Consider the following 14,388-nt stretch of genomic DNA (forward strand, 5'->3'; position numbering starts at 1 on the left):
TCCCCCTCCTCCGTCATCCCCCTCCTCCTCTGTCATCTCCTTTCTCCTCCTCCATCCCCCTCCTCCGTCATTCTCCTCCTCCTCCATCCCCCTCTTCCTCCATCATCCCCCTCCTCAGTCATCCCCCTCCTCCGTCATCCCCTCCTCCTTCATCATCCCCCTCCTCCTCCGTCATCCCCTCCTCCGTCATCCCCTCCTCCTCCGTCATCCCGCTCCTCCTCTGTCATCCCCCTCCTCCTCTGTCATCTCCCTTCTCCTCCATCCCCCACCTCCGTCACCCCCTCCTCCTCCGTCACCCCCTCCTCCTCCGTCATCCCCCTCCTCCTCCGTCATCCCCCTCCTCTTCCATCCCCCTCCTCCGTCATCCCCTCCTCCTCCGTCATCCCCCTCCTCTTCCATCCCCCTCCTCCGTCATCCCCTCCTCTGTCATCCCCTCCTCCTCCGTCATCTCCCTTCTCCGTCATCCCCCCTCCGCCGGCACCCCATGTTGACTGGTTCCTTGAGGTCGAGGGCGCCGCGCGGCCTTTGAACCCTGGGCTCCCACAGCCCATCACCGCTCGCTCGGCTTTCAAGTCCCTTCTGGCTGCGGGCCTCGCGCACTTTTGGTTACTGAGCAATCAAATAATTAAATGGGTCTAAGGGAAGAAAAGTTGTTTTTTTCCTCGGTAATGAAACCCTCCAGGGTGGACCGGAGCACCGCGTTGCCATGGCAGCGGGGCCCGTAGAGATGCCGAGCACACTCGTCTCTGTCCGGGTCCCGGGGGATGGACCCCCGCGCCCCCCGCGCCGCAGCAGCCCTGGGCTGGGGCTCGACTGCCCCTTTAGGGGGCGCGGATGGAGGGGGGCTGTGGGAGCGCACAGAGAGGCGGAAATGGGCCCGTGAGGGACGGTAGGTGAAGGGGCGCCGGGCGGAGCGGCCCAAACCCGGCGTGAGGACTAGCGGGGGCGGAGAAAGGGAGGAAGAGGAGGGGTGGGGGGAAGGACCGGGGGAGAGGAGTGAGGAGGAGGTCAGAGGGGGAGGGGAGATGGGGGCGGGGAGGAGGCGGAGGGGAGGAGGGGAGGAAGGGAGGGGCGGGGGGAGGAGAGGGAGGAGGGAGAGGAGGGGGCGGGGGAGGAGGGCGCGGCCCGGATTCTGCGTCTCTCCATCACCTGCGCGCCTGCCACCTGTCTTCCCAGCCTCCACTGGGGTTAGCTTCTCTCCGGGAGACTGATCCCCGCCTTTGATGGGGGTCAGCCGGACCTGGAAGACCCTAAGGCCGCCTTCATCACCCACGCCCGCCAGACCCTGGGCGCTCCCTTCCGCCCACCTGCGGGCCTTGACTGGCCTGGTCCCTGTCCCAGGACCCCCTCCCGCTCTCCTCCCGGTGGATTCCTGGGGCCCAGGAAATCTCAGCCCGAAGTGACCCTCCTCCGGGTCTCCAGAGGTCGCCTCAATCAGGCAGAGCTGCGTCCATCGTGTCAGAACCCATGCCTCCAGGGTAGGGACCGGGGCTTCAGGGACAGGCCCCCTCCCTCAGGAAGACAGGGTCCTTCTCCACTGCTGATGCTGGCCTGCAGCAAAGAGCCAGCGTGGCCTCAGGGCCCAAGAGCCCTGTTAGGAAAAAGCCCTTAGGAAAGGCCCCTTAGGAAAAGGCCCTCACACCCCCAGGCCTCTGGTCACAAACATCTAACCTGTGGAATTCTCCAGAATCGGAACGGAACTCGACACTCTCTTTATCACAACATACTGTTTCTCAAAGTGACTGTTTCCCCTCCCCAGGCTCCCTCTCACGGGGTGTGGGCTCCTGGTCTTGAGAATACATCTGCCCACTGTGTTATTAGCCAGGATACTTTGGGTTGAGTAAAACAAAACCCAAGTCCAGTCAATTTAAGAGAAAAAAGAGACAGGATTTGCTGGCTCCCAGGGACTAGGGCAGCTGGATGTTAAGGATCCAATGACGTCAGAGGTTGGCCAGTCTCCCCCTCCACCGCAAGCCCATCCTCTTGAGGCTCTGAATTCTGGCTTCAGCCCCAGTGGGCTCTCCTCGGTGAGGTCTCCCGAAGCTCGCGTTTTGTCCTTCCACTTGAGAGGCCACAGCAGACAGGGAGCGCCGTGCTCTCTGAATTCCTGGCCTGAGTCCCAAGGCTGACTCTCGCTGGACCCACGCTAGTCTCACGCCCATCCCCGAACCAGTCTTGATACGAGGGAGGGAAATGTATCAGTTGGCCAGATCCTGTGCCGTTTGCGTGACTGAGGAGTGCTTCCCGAAGGAAATCCGCGGTGCTGCTACCAGGAGACCCAGCAAGGGTCAGAGCCAGCTACAGGGGCCGTGGGGACAGCGGACAGAAGGAAACACTGGTGCCGTGTATGGAGACCTCGGAGCAGGTGGCTTGGAGGACTCTGGCACTGGGGACCAGAGGGTGGAAATCAACCAGGGTCCGACACAAGACACCATCAGGGATTGTATGGAGTGGGAGACTCTGGGCCGGGGACCACGGCAAGCGGCCGTCAGATGAGGCAGGTATGGTCCCGAAGCAGGACCTCCCGACAGGTAAGGGGTGAGGCAGGCAGGCAGGACCACAAGCCCTTCCTTCAGGGCCGGATGTGAATCCTGCAGTCCCGGGGCAAGGGGGGTTGGGGGGGGGGGGTGCGGGGGTCAGCAGGTTCTGCTGCCTCAAACAGAAGGGACTGCCCTGCGGCCTCTCATTGGAAGAGGAGCTCCAGGTGGTGGAGTCCAGGCGGTCTGCACGGCAACCAGGCGGTCTGAAGAAATGGCCACAGAGCCTCCCCTGTGGTTCAGAAGGTAAAGAATCGGCGTGCAATGCAGGAGAAACGGGTTCGATCCCTGGGTCGGGAAGATCCCCTAGAGAAGGGCATGGCAACCCACTCATGTTCTGGCCTGGAGAATGCCGTGGACAGAGGAGGCTGGCGGGCTACAGTCCGTGGGGTTGAGAAGAGCTGGACACGGCTGAGGGACTAACACACACACACACTGCCTGGAACAATTAAAGTCTTCACACGTGTAGGAATTTATCCTCAAAAACAGATGCTCAGAATACTGAGCAAGAGAGTGTGCCATATACGGGAAAGAAATACACCAAAATATTATCAGTTGGTATCTTGGGGCCGTGGGATTACAGATGAGTTGGGGGAGGGGCTTTTATTATTCTATGTATTTTTCAAATTTTCTACCATGACTTTATTTCTCTGGTTAGCAAAAAAAAAAAAAAAAAAAAAAAGGGAAAAATCTCTAAGCAGCTCAGATCAAATAAGCTGACCTTTCACTCTCACCATCCGCGCGTCTCCTGAACGCCCTTTCTCACGTCTCGCTGTCCCTGCCCTGGGGACCCGGCTGTCCCTCCGTCAGGATAATGGGCCTCTGGCCCAGTGGGAAGCAGGCGGCCCCAGCAGCCCTGCCCCCTAACGCGAGGGGAGGGGCTCAGATGGACGGCAGCTGCGCCCCACCTCCAGCTCGGCCGCCCCCTTCTCACCCCCTGGGCGTTTTTCAGGCAGGCGGAATAAACAAGGAGTGCCCGTGGCCATCGCGGGCGTGCCAAGCCGCGGGTGTCATCTGGCGGCCCTTCAGCCCAAACCTTTTATGTTGACAAACCGTGTCGATCAGAGGACTAATTGCTTCTTGCTGTCTTCAGCCTGGCTAAGTGCTCCACAATGACTCACAAACCAACCACATAACTGGCGATGGCAAAAGATTTTACCCTCCTGGAAACAGACACTCGAGAGAGCGCCCACTGCCTGGTTGGGGCTGGGAGCTGAGGCTCATTTTACCAATGCAAGTCCCTGCCAGGACAGAAACCTTCCCTCAGAGGCAGGAAGACTCCCCTCCCCCCCCCCTCCCCCGGCTGACCCCCAGCCACCAGGTAGCCCATCGCTTCCCCTGGAAAATACTATAGAATCCCCCAGGCCTGTGCCAGACTCAGAATTCCCCAGCTCGGACAGCTCACACAGTCTAGGGTGCAGCCTCCAGACCTGAAGGGGACCGGACGTCACCTTCTAACCTGGAAATCTTTAGAGACAGAAAATCCGTGATTTCTCCCAAGTGTTTTATATCCTGGTAGCCAAGCAGAGAATGACAAAGACGAAGGCCCTGAGCAAATGAGCCCTTTAGGAGAAGTCAAGAGTCAGTGTGGGTGGAGCCGGGGGCCTTATGCCCTCGGAACCGGGCCCTGGAGGTGGATACTGGTGTCTGTGGCGGGTCTCTGCTAAAGCCCCCAACACACACACGCACACACACACACAGAGGATCTTTTTTTTTTTTTTAAATAAGACCAACCAACAACAGCAAAAAGCCCAGTCTTACCTAATTATTCAAATAGACTGGAATATTTTCTCTGGAGGTAACTTCCAATTTCCTTCCTTTTGACAATATGATTATAATCCCAACATATCCTTGGGGCTGAAAAGAAGAAAACAGGGTCCTTTATGCAAAGCCCCAGTCTCCCCATGAACCGCCCCCTCCCCCAGGTGAGGGGCTGCAGAGAACTTCAGGTACTGTGGAAGGCAGCAACCCCAACCTCTGTGGCACCCGGGAGCAGTTTCGTGGAAGACAGCTCTTCCATGGACAGGGGTAGGGGAATGGTTTCAGGATGACTCAAGTGCATCACGTGTACTGAGCGCTTTATCTTTAACCTCATGCTGTCGCTGACCTGACAGGAGGTACTGGTCTGCAGCCCGGAGGTTCGGGACCCCTGGTGCAAGCTCAAACGTAATAAAGACAAATCTTAGATGCACTGGGGCCAAAGCAAGGCTCCGGCTGGAACGTCTCTGTCTCCCCAGCCAGCGCAGTGCCCCCCGCCTCTCCTGGTTCTGTGCCAAGCCAGCGCCCAGAGGGTGCAGCAGGATGTGGGGTGGGGGTGTGTGCAGATTCCCTATTACTAATCCAGGGAGTGAGGATGGAGCTGCAAGAGCTCCCGCCAGCCCAGGGTGGACTCGGGCCCACGGTCTGCGCGCTCCTCTGATGAACTGGAGAACCATTCATCAGAAAAGGGGGCCAGAGCTTCCGGAAGCACCCAGGAAATGAAGATGAGGTAGGTGACCTGCTGGGCAGCTGGCGCTTAGAGAGGGGAGGTGGCAAAGGACCAGGGGGGTGCCCCTCCAGCACCCCGGGCCTCCCTGGGGTGGGGTGTCCAGCGTGGGCAGCTGTGAATCACCAGCTCCCACTGGAGACCCGGTGGGGCTGGAGGAAGGAGGTCTTGCATTGTCTTTTTCTTTGGAAAATTTGAATAAAACCATAGACCCTCTCGTGGGAGCAAGGCACAGTGGATTCTGCAGTCAAGGTTCGAGGATCCCAGAGGCCGGTCCGTCCCGCCGGTGCGGAGCCGACTGTCACAGTGAGAAGAGTGAGCGCGAGCGGCCATTGGTCTGCTTTCTGCCTCGCGCATGCTGCTGCGGAGCCTCCCGCCGGGGCAGTGGCTCTGGGACGTGGGTTCAGGTTCTTCCGAACCCCAAGCCCGTGTCGGAACTCATGATTCTTACGGGAGGAATCAAGAGGTCTCCCACATCCACCAGCTGGAATCTCTTCATTCCTCATATTGGAAGTGAAAGTCGCTAGTTGTGTCCGACCCTTTGCGACCCCACGACCTATACAGTCCATGGAATTCTCCAGGCCAGAATACTGGTAGCCTTTCCCTTCTCCATGGGATCTTCCTGACCCAGGGATCACACCCAGGTCTCCTGTGCTGGAGGCAGATTCTTTACTGTCTGAGCCACCAGGGACGCCCAACAGTAGGCCCTTGCTGGTTCTGTTTCATAAATAGAATGTGTATATGCTAATCCCAAACTCACTTACTCCCCCCTCACACACATTTTCCCCTAATTTCAGAAAGGGTTCATCCTAGGACTCCTCTACACGGACTTGCTTTCCGGGATCTGAAACGCAGCCCAGCCCTGAGTGCTCTACGCATGGGAAGGGGATGTTTGCTGGGTGAAGAGCGGTCCACAGAGAGAACCGCCCTGTGAACGGTGTGTGCTCCTCACCCGACCATCTGGGCTACCCAGCCGGGGGAGGGTGGCTGGTGGGCACTGGGATGGAGGTGGTTCACTGACCCCAAGGCATCACGGTCTGCTCACCATCTCGAGGCTGTTCACCAGACACACGTGAGATGCAAGCGCTCCTGGAAGGACCTCACCCCAGCCTCCTGTCACCCGTACCTACCCGGCCAGGTGGCAGAGAGCGGCCTGGGAGGAAGAGGCTGATGAGTCAGGTGGCAGACAGGGAGAACTTCAGGGATGCTGTCCACACCTGCTCCCACTGGAGAAAACCCTTAGCCAGTCAGCAACCCAGTGACTCTGAAGAAATCATTTTCCAAAACACCAGTCGGGTAAGAAGACCTCCAGCTCAGAGAGAAACGGATTCGAGGCAGGTGGGAAACATCAAGCAAAGGGATTCAGACATACAGAAGGTGCCACTCTCCCAATCCCACTCCGCGAACTCAAAGATGAGGCTGCCATTGTGAAAAATATAAAATTTTAATAAAGGCTACATCTCTTAATTACAATAATTATTGTACCAAGTAATTTTCCTTAAATGAGCTCTTTATGATGCATAATTTACAGTATAAGTAGAACAAAACGCCATGGCAAAAATCACTGGGTACAAGACTTGTGATAAAAAGGCATAAAATATATTTGTACATAAACCCCTTTCAAAAAACAAGGGAAAGCTGGAGCCCTCAATATAGGGCGACACACGGCGCGGGCACCGTGCAGGTACAGGTACTGTACTGATTCCAGGTCAAGCTCCGGAGATAGTGGGCGCATACTCTCCCCACACAGTATATACAGCCGCGGCTTCAGGGGCCTGTGGCCACAGAGCGCACAGATCTAAGGTAACGTGAAAACCCCAACGCCAACAGGAAGGTGTCTGCAGGAGGGTGCTCGGGCCAGTCTTCCCAAAGCTGTTTGCTTCTTTGCAGGGTGGGGGTGAGGTGGGGAGTAGCTTCTAGAATGGCTGGGGTCCAAAGAGTAATCTGTAAAAAACGCCAAGGACCGCTATTTCCATAAAAGCACAAGCTGAACCACATGGCTGCAGCAGGCGTCGGCCGTAGGGTGCGGGGCCGGGCCTTGGTGGGAGCCCCAGAAGTCACAGGACGGACCTGGGGCCCAGGGAGGCTCCATCCCCCCCGCCAAGATCATCCATCGACAGGACCTCCACACCAGGCCTCCAGACCTATATGAAAACACAGCAGCGCGGGGTGGGGGCGCGGGGCAGCGGAAAATGCACCAATCTCCGCGTGTGCGGGCGGCAGGGCGCCACCCTGAACAGTCCGTCTTCACGCAGAGCTTAATTCTTGGTGACAGAGAACCACGAAAATCCCTCTCCCGCGTCCACACGCGGGGCGCGGGGGGCCTGTTCAATAAATACCAGCAGGGACTCCTGTGCAGGTGAGCCGCGGCTGGATTCACAGCCCGGGTTGTCGCACAGGACGCGCGGCAGCCTCTCGGGCACAGTCAGCATCGCCGGCGCCGAGTGGTCCCGTTTCTCAAGAGCAGTTCCGGCTTTCCTCTCCGCAGCGCCGGGCGGCCCGGGCGGGACTCGTCCCGCGCCTCCGGCATCTTCACCGCGTGGCTCTTCCGCCGCAAGGCGGGGTCGCGGGCGCCGCGGCGAGGGGCGCTCAGTCGATCCTCTCCACCTTGCCCAGGATGCGGCCCTCGTACATGGGCAAGACCACCTCGTCGTCCCAGACCTCCTCGAACACCGCTCCGCAGGCGAACTCGTCGCTCGCCTTTTTGAAGTAATACCTTAAAGGGAAAACCCAACAAGCGCTTGGTGAAGGGGCACTTTCCACGCGTCTTGAGAAGACTCTGTCAACAAGGCGGGGACCAAGGGGTCTCGAGAACGCTGCTGCGTGGGGCTGGCAGGGAAGTTGCCACTGGGATCTGCAGTGAGAGCCCCCGGGCTGGGTGAAGGGCAAAGCCAGGCGGGCGGCCTGGAGGCAGTGGGCCAGGCTCCTCCTCCCCGCATAGCTGCCAGCAGCGTTGAGGCTGCAGCCTTCAGTCCAGGACGGAAACCTGATGAACAGCTGCTTCTTTCTCCCCAGTTTCTTTTGGGGGTGGGTGGGCAAAGCATGCCTGGAGTTCACCTGCAGGGCAGCCTGGGGAGGCCCCTCAAAGAGCCCTCAGACTCAGCTATCTGATTCTGTGAAGCCTGCGGGAGGCGGGTACCTGTGACACTCCCCACCCACCAGTGCCTGACTGGGCTCGGGCACAGCTGGGGGCTCGGGCACAGCCGGGGAGCAGGACTGGCTGCTTCCGCTGTGGCCACCACCGGAGGTGGGCAGCTCCCTGCCTCATGGGGCCACTGAGACCCCCCCCCCCCCCCGCCACTGTGACTCTCCCCTCTGCCCCGGTCCCCTCGCTCCCTGCCCCAGGGTCAAACGCCAAAAGCCCCTATTCTGTGTGGATGGAAAGGCCCTGGGTCCCACCCTGGCCTTCCTTCTTGAAGCCACTTGAAGGCACCGGTGCAGATGACCAGCCCGTCCCAGGAGAGTCACGCCTGAAACGACTGCTGTCCTGTCTGCCCGGCCCACCCACGTCCCTGCCTGGACACCATGCCAAGTCCTCTGCCTCCCCCCGCCCCGGCCAGGGAGACCCCGCAGACAGACTAAACTCGCCCGTGAAGGCTGTCGCCTTCAGGCGGCAAAGGCCCCTGGGGGAGGGGAACAGCTTCTCAAACAATAAACGTGTGACTGCGTCTCAGGGTTACGGTGGGCCTCTGTTTTTATCTTTTCTCCTTAAAAAGCTTAGAGCTAAACGTCTCTGCTCTTCAGTGAAGGCAGGCCAAGTACTCGGAAAGCCGATAAGGCTAGATACGGTGAGACAGCTGGAGGTACTCAAGGGGCTGGGCTACGGGGGCCAGCAGTGGAGACGCCGGTCCTGGGTGGCCCGCTGAGACAGGGCACCGTGGGTGGGGGGTGGGGGGAGACAACAGTCTTGTTTCCCTGGAGAGGCTCCGATGCCCCTGGCACCCCAGGCCCACAGCCCTCGGGGTCAGCACGGACCAGAGCAGGGTGGCTTCCTGGCCTCTCTGAGCAGGGGCTCGTGGTGACCGTGTCCATAACTGCAACTTCCTCTAGGAGCCCTGACCCCGAGACGTCAAAGGCGTAGCCCCTGGCTTCTCGCCCCTGAGACCTGCTTCACGCCCTGCCTCCCGGGCATCTGGCCTCTGAGGGCGGCTCCCCTCCCAGCCCTGCCCTGCAGCCCAGGCCCCAGCCCATCCTCGCTGGGAGTTGGGGGCAGGGGGCAAGGTGAGTGCGGCAGCACGCAGGCTGAGAAGACCAGGGGCCAGGGGTCCAGCTCCGGCCCGGAAGGGCGGCAGGGAGGGCCCGCTCGCCACAGCCTGATCCAATCAGCAAGGAATGTGAGCGCAGAGTCCGCTCGTCAGAGGAGGGCTGGGGCTTCAAAGCCCGGCTCGCTGAGCGTGCCTCGGGACAGACAGGATCCAGGCCAGATGTGGCCAGAGCGTCCAAGCGGGGGCTGCCCTGCTCCATGCTCTGGGCCCCCCGGAAAGTCACCTGCAGTCCCACGCAAGGGCCAGCCGCGCCAAAGCTGAGGTCCTGATGGGTCCCTGGAGGGGGACGTGTGCCCCTACCCTCGCCTGGGTCTGTGCGAGATAAGCCAGGCCCGTTCCCCCTCTGTTCATCTCCAGAACCACCTCTGCCCAGGTGTGAACCAGGAAGACGCCAGCCCGGCCCAAGGCCTGTGGTCTGTCACTGGCACGGTCCCAGCCCTGAGCCCTGCTCCCTTCCCTGCAAACCAAGTCATTCCGGGCTGCAGGGGGCCTGCTCTGAAGGGCGGGGGTCTCGGGCCCGGGAGGTGGGCTCACCCATCAGGCCACTTGCTAAGGGATGCTAAAGTTCTCGCACTCCCTCCCTCGCTCGGGGGGGCACTGGGGCGGTAGCTTCTGCGCCCCAGCTGGGCTCCTCTCTGACCCGTGCCCCCTGACTGCTCCCCGCTCCTCGTCCTGGCCCTGCACATGGCACCCAGGACACAGCTGGACACAACCCGCATACTCCTCTGGGATGGAGGCAGCCGACAAGGCCAGCTAGGGCTCTGGATGAACCAGACAAGGCAAGAGAAAAGTAACCAAGGACGCCTGGGGCTGGCACGCCAGGGGCGGGGTCTGCACCCTGTAGGTGGGGAGAGGCCTGGGGGGACGGCAGGGCGTCTTCCCCAGGTCCTGGCAGGAAGAGTGGGCAGCCCTGTGCCCCCACACCCACCCACAGGTCCTGCCCTTTGTCCGCTTCAGGCCACCCTGCCTCACACTACCTGGGACCCAGAGCTGAGGGGGCACGATGCCACGTGTCATGGGTGGCAGTCTCTCCCGGACCTGCCCAAGGGCCGCCTTTCAGCCTCCTCATCAGTCTGTCCGACCCCTCTGTTCTCCCCACGCTCTCCCTTTCAGGCTCCTGCCCGGCTCTTCTGAAAAAGCCAGCTGTCCCCTGGCTCCTGAGTCCACTTCTCCTGCTAGAGAAAGCCCGCCCAGCCCTGTGCTATCTCTAGGAGGGGCAGGGGTGGGGGAGTCGGAGGAAAGGAGACAGAGCAAAGCCCCAGGTTGCCCGCCCACCTGGCCCCTGCAGGTCTGGGGGCTGAGAGGTGACCCTGGCTCTTGGTTCTGAGCAAACCGACTCTGGAGCAGAGGAAAGCCACAGGATGCTTACCGGTAGTTTCCCTTTTTGCTGAGCTGCTCCTTAAAGTGGCCCAAGGTCAGGCTCTGGGCCTTCAGCATCCGCCGGTAGGGGATCTCCTCCCCGCAGAAGAAGTAAGTGACCACCAGCTCACTGGCCTGGAGCGCGTGCATCCCTGCCAGCTTCCTGGGCTCCTTGTGGCTGAAAATGAGATGGAAAAGCCACAGGTCCAGCATTTGAAAGCGGTCAGAGCGCACACACCCCCAGGAGGTCTGCAAACTGTATCTTCAGAGGTGAGGCTGTAGCTGTGTGTGCCGAGGGCCCTGGGCAAGGTCATCAGTGCAGGGCACACAGGTGTGTGTGTGCCGCCCAATGGGAGGACGGAGCCATGTCCATTGGGGGGCATCACAGGGAACTTGCCTCCAAAGATAGGAACCCTCCCAGAGTGACCAGGACACCACACTCGCCCCAGCCAGGGTCTGTGGTTTCTGCCTCTGCCCAGGGATGGCGTGAACTCGGAACGCCAGGGCCCATGGTGGGGGTGTGTGGGGATCAGCCCTCAGTCACTGCAACTTCTGAGTTTTTGCAGAATGGCTAAAAAAAGCGCAATAGGCCCAAACACCTGGTCAACTTAAGGTCAACCAATTAAAACACTGTAGAGGTTTTTTTCTCTCTTTGAACACTACTCATGATAGAGCAGCTAAGGACGGACAGGTGAATGATTTCAACCACTTCAGATCTCAGCAGCTGACCACTCTTTTCACACACCGTCCCGGAACCAAAAGAAGCCTGGCTTCCCTGTCCGGTCACAGGAGCGTAACTTGACAACAGGAACTGGGGCATCGGCGGGGAGATGCTTTTCCCGCCACTCCCAACACCGGCCCCTGCAAGACAGCAAGGATGGGCCCTTCGTCTGTCTCTGCAACCGGGGAGAAGCGCCTTCCTGCTCAGTTCCACGCAAACGTTTTCAACCCATTAGCCTTCCAGGTGGATGGGAACAGCTTTTCCATCTGTGTTTGGGGTTCTCTAACCAGAAGCTAAAGGCTTCGCTCTCAGCTTGTGACCTTGAGCCAACCACCACTTCACGAAGAGGACACCCGCGTGTTACTACGAGTCACCATGCGTTCCTCTTGGACAGGGGTTTTCCAGACTCTGATCTATGGCACCATCTGGGTTTACAATTCCTTGTCTTGGATGTTAAAATCAAGATGATTTTATAGACTAAAAAAGTTTTCAAAAATTGCAACCCCTGACATGAATACCCTGAAAACACAAAGCCTCTGGGCAGACCTCAGCGTCACCAGGCCAAGACACTCACTCTTCCAAAGCTGGGCTTGGGCTGGAGAAGGGCGCGGCGCCCGGCATCCCAGGGCCCGGGTGGCTCCTGTCCTTCTGCTGGCCAGCCGCACAGCACCTAACACAGGAAAGGTTGAGAGGGATCCCTGGGGCCAAGAGAAAGCAGAGAGCCAGCCTCCCCTGCTTCCGACGTCCCCCGGGCGGAGCCCCACCCTGGCCTTGTGTGGACAGGAACTCCCAGGGCCAGGAAAGGTTGAGAGGGATCCCTGGGGCCAAGGGAAAACAGAGAGCCAGCCTCCCCGGCTTCCAACGCCCCCTGGGCGGAGTCCCACCCAGGCCTTGTGTGGACAGGAGCCCCCGGGCCTGGCCCAGCCATGCTGAGCCCTGGGCCCCCGGGACTACACGCGGCCCACCCAGGCCGAGGGCTGCAGGTACTGGATCCCCAGCGGGTCACAGCGCCTTGGAGCTCATCTCACAACCCCCACTGACTGGGACACTCAAGGAATGGGATTTGCAAGGAATTTCAGAGATTCCTTCTCTTTCTTGCAGGCACGACTGGCCAGATCCCAGTGAGCCTGTCAGAGCAGCTGGACCTCAAGGCATGGGTCCTCTGGCCTGCCCCGCCCCTGACTGCTGCAGCCTGTCTACTCACCGCTGCTTTGGGGGCTTGGACACTTCAGCCAGCCGGCGGCACGCCTCCTCCAGCTGGGCCAGGGTGTTAGGTGGGGTCAGGGGAGGCACCGCGGAGTCCTGGGTGCAAGCTGGGTGGGCCCGAGGAACAGTGCGGGGGTGCCCAGTGCCGCCCCCCCACAGGTGGTGGCGGCCGGCCCGCTCTGCTGGGGACATGCGGGCCGACTCCGTGGGGTAGGCCCGCTTGGTGCTCTGGGCGCTGGAGGAGAAAGGTGGAGAGAGGAAACCGAGGGTAAGAAATGCGGTTAGGAAAACTGGAAAATGTGACTCCACCAGCGAGCTCTCCATCCTGCCTCCGGAGAGCAAAAAGAAAAAAAAGATAGCTGGGCCATACCACCACCTGGCGCTGCCAGGACGCGGCACTTCTGCGGTCTCAGCGCAGCTGCTGGCGCTGGGAGGGCGGCAACCCCCGCCCCCTCGCTCCGGCCACCCGGACAGCCTACCCCCACGCCCCGGGGCGGGCCGCGCCGCGGTTCACCTGTGGGGCTTGGGCTTGCCGGGCCGCTCGCTCTCCAGCACCCACTGCCACACGACCTGAGCCCTGTCTCCTTCCTCCCCAGGCGGCTGCAGGGACCCCGCTCCTCCGGGAGCCCCGGCTTCCCTGGCCGGCACCGTGGGGCCCGGCTCGGAGCCTCTCGCGCTTCGTCTGGGGGGGACGCCGCCCCGGCTGCTGGTGGGACAGAGGAGCGCGTCCATCTCAGCCCCCGCGAGCGCCGCCGCAGCCCCGCCCCTCCCTGCCGCCGCCCCACCCTCGCACAGGGTCGCTCACCCAAGCTGGGCGGCCCCCGGGGGCTCGGGGACCCCGGGGTGGCTCTTGCACTTGGCGCAGCAGGAGAAGTCGGCGCCCGCGGGGACCGGGCAGGGGCAGCGCGCACGTGGGGCGGCCTCGGCCTCCGCCTCGTCCCTGGTCCGGGGGCCTGCGTGGTGGTGGATGTAGTGGTGGTGGACGTGCTTTGTGGCCTGCCTGCTCACGAAGCCCCTGGCCCCGAGGAGGGAGCAGCTGGCCGGGACGGCGGCGGGGGGCAGGGGGCCCCCGGGCGGGGGCAGCGCGCGGTGCGGCTGGAGGTGGTGGCGGTGGTGGTGGTCGGGGGAGCGCGCGCGGGGGCTGTAGCGGCCCACGCCCGGGGACTGGCAGCCGGGGGTCTTGAGGACCCTGGACAGGTGGTCGTCCAGGATGGTCTGCGGGTCCTCCTCGTAGCTGCTAGACGGCAGGAGGCAAAGGGGGTGCGGCGCGGGCCCTGCCTCCCGTGAGCCCGGTGCCAACTCCGTGCCCTCCTTTTCCTCATCCTGGAAAGGAAGGCAGCGTTGGTTGGGGGAGGTGGCCCGGTCAGCAGGAGCCCCCTCCCCCGCTAATACGGGGGCAGGGGCGGCATGGCGCCCACCTCTTGGATCTGCTGCAGCCGCTCCTCCAGGCTGTGCCGCGTCTCCAGCTCCAGCTTCAGCTTCTCCAGCCGGGCGATGAGCTCGGCCGCGAAGGCGGCAGGCTCCACGGGGGTCATCTCCTTGGGCAGCCGGTGGGTTCTCTGCGGGGCGCGGGAAGGAGACGGGATGCTTGCCGTCAGGAGGCTGCCAGGGCCGGGGAACGGGTGTCGGGATGCGGCCAGGTCCACAGCCGCGCGGAGACTGGGCGGAGCGGGGCCTGGGTGGCATGGCCGCTTTATGTGCCGGCACCGCGGCCTCATGGAGAGCCACGGTCCCCGGCCGTGCGCCGTGGGCACAAGCAGTTGGTCGCACTCCCAGAGGCCGCGCGCGCTCCCTCTGTAGTACAACCAGCCCATC

General features: G+C 61.5%; 1 protein-coding gene across 8 annotated transcripts in view; it reads right to left on the reverse strand.

Moving 5' to 3' along the window:
* Positions 1-6,447: 6,447 nt before the first annotated feature.
* AXIN2 (axin 2) overlaps positions 6,448-14,388 on the reverse strand; it is a 28,646-nt gene continuing 20,705 nt past the window's right edge. For 6 of the 8 annotated variants that reach the window (XM_042256527.2, XM_042256529.2, XM_042256523.2 and 3 more), the window contains 7 exons: positions 13,992-14,132; positions 13,379-13,896; positions 13,088-13,279; positions 12,572-12,808; positions 11,942-12,037; positions 10,657-10,824; positions 6,448-7,738 (listed from right to left, as the gene is read on the reverse strand). In XM_042256527.2, the coding sequence (XP_042112461.1) occupies positions 7,612-7,738; positions 10,657-10,824; positions 11,942-12,037; positions 12,572-12,808; positions 13,088-13,279; positions 13,379-13,896; positions 13,992-14,132 (1,479 nt within the window). In that variant the 3' untranslated portion in view covers positions 6,448-7,611. The remainder of the gene's footprint in view (positions 7,739-10,656; positions 10,825-11,941; positions 12,038-12,571; positions 12,809-13,087; positions 13,280-13,378; positions 13,897-13,991; positions 14,133-14,388) is intronic. The other 2 variants (XM_042256528.2, XM_060395893.1) reach the window with 2 other exon arrangements.

This window comes from Ovis aries, chromosome 11 (assembly GCF_016772045.2).
Source record: "Ovis aries strain OAR_USU_Benz2616 breed Rambouillet chromosome 11, ARS-UI_Ramb_v3.0, whole genome shotgun sequence".
Taxonomy (NCBI): Eukaryota; Metazoa; Chordata; class Mammalia; order Artiodactyla; family Bovidae; genus Ovis; species Ovis aries.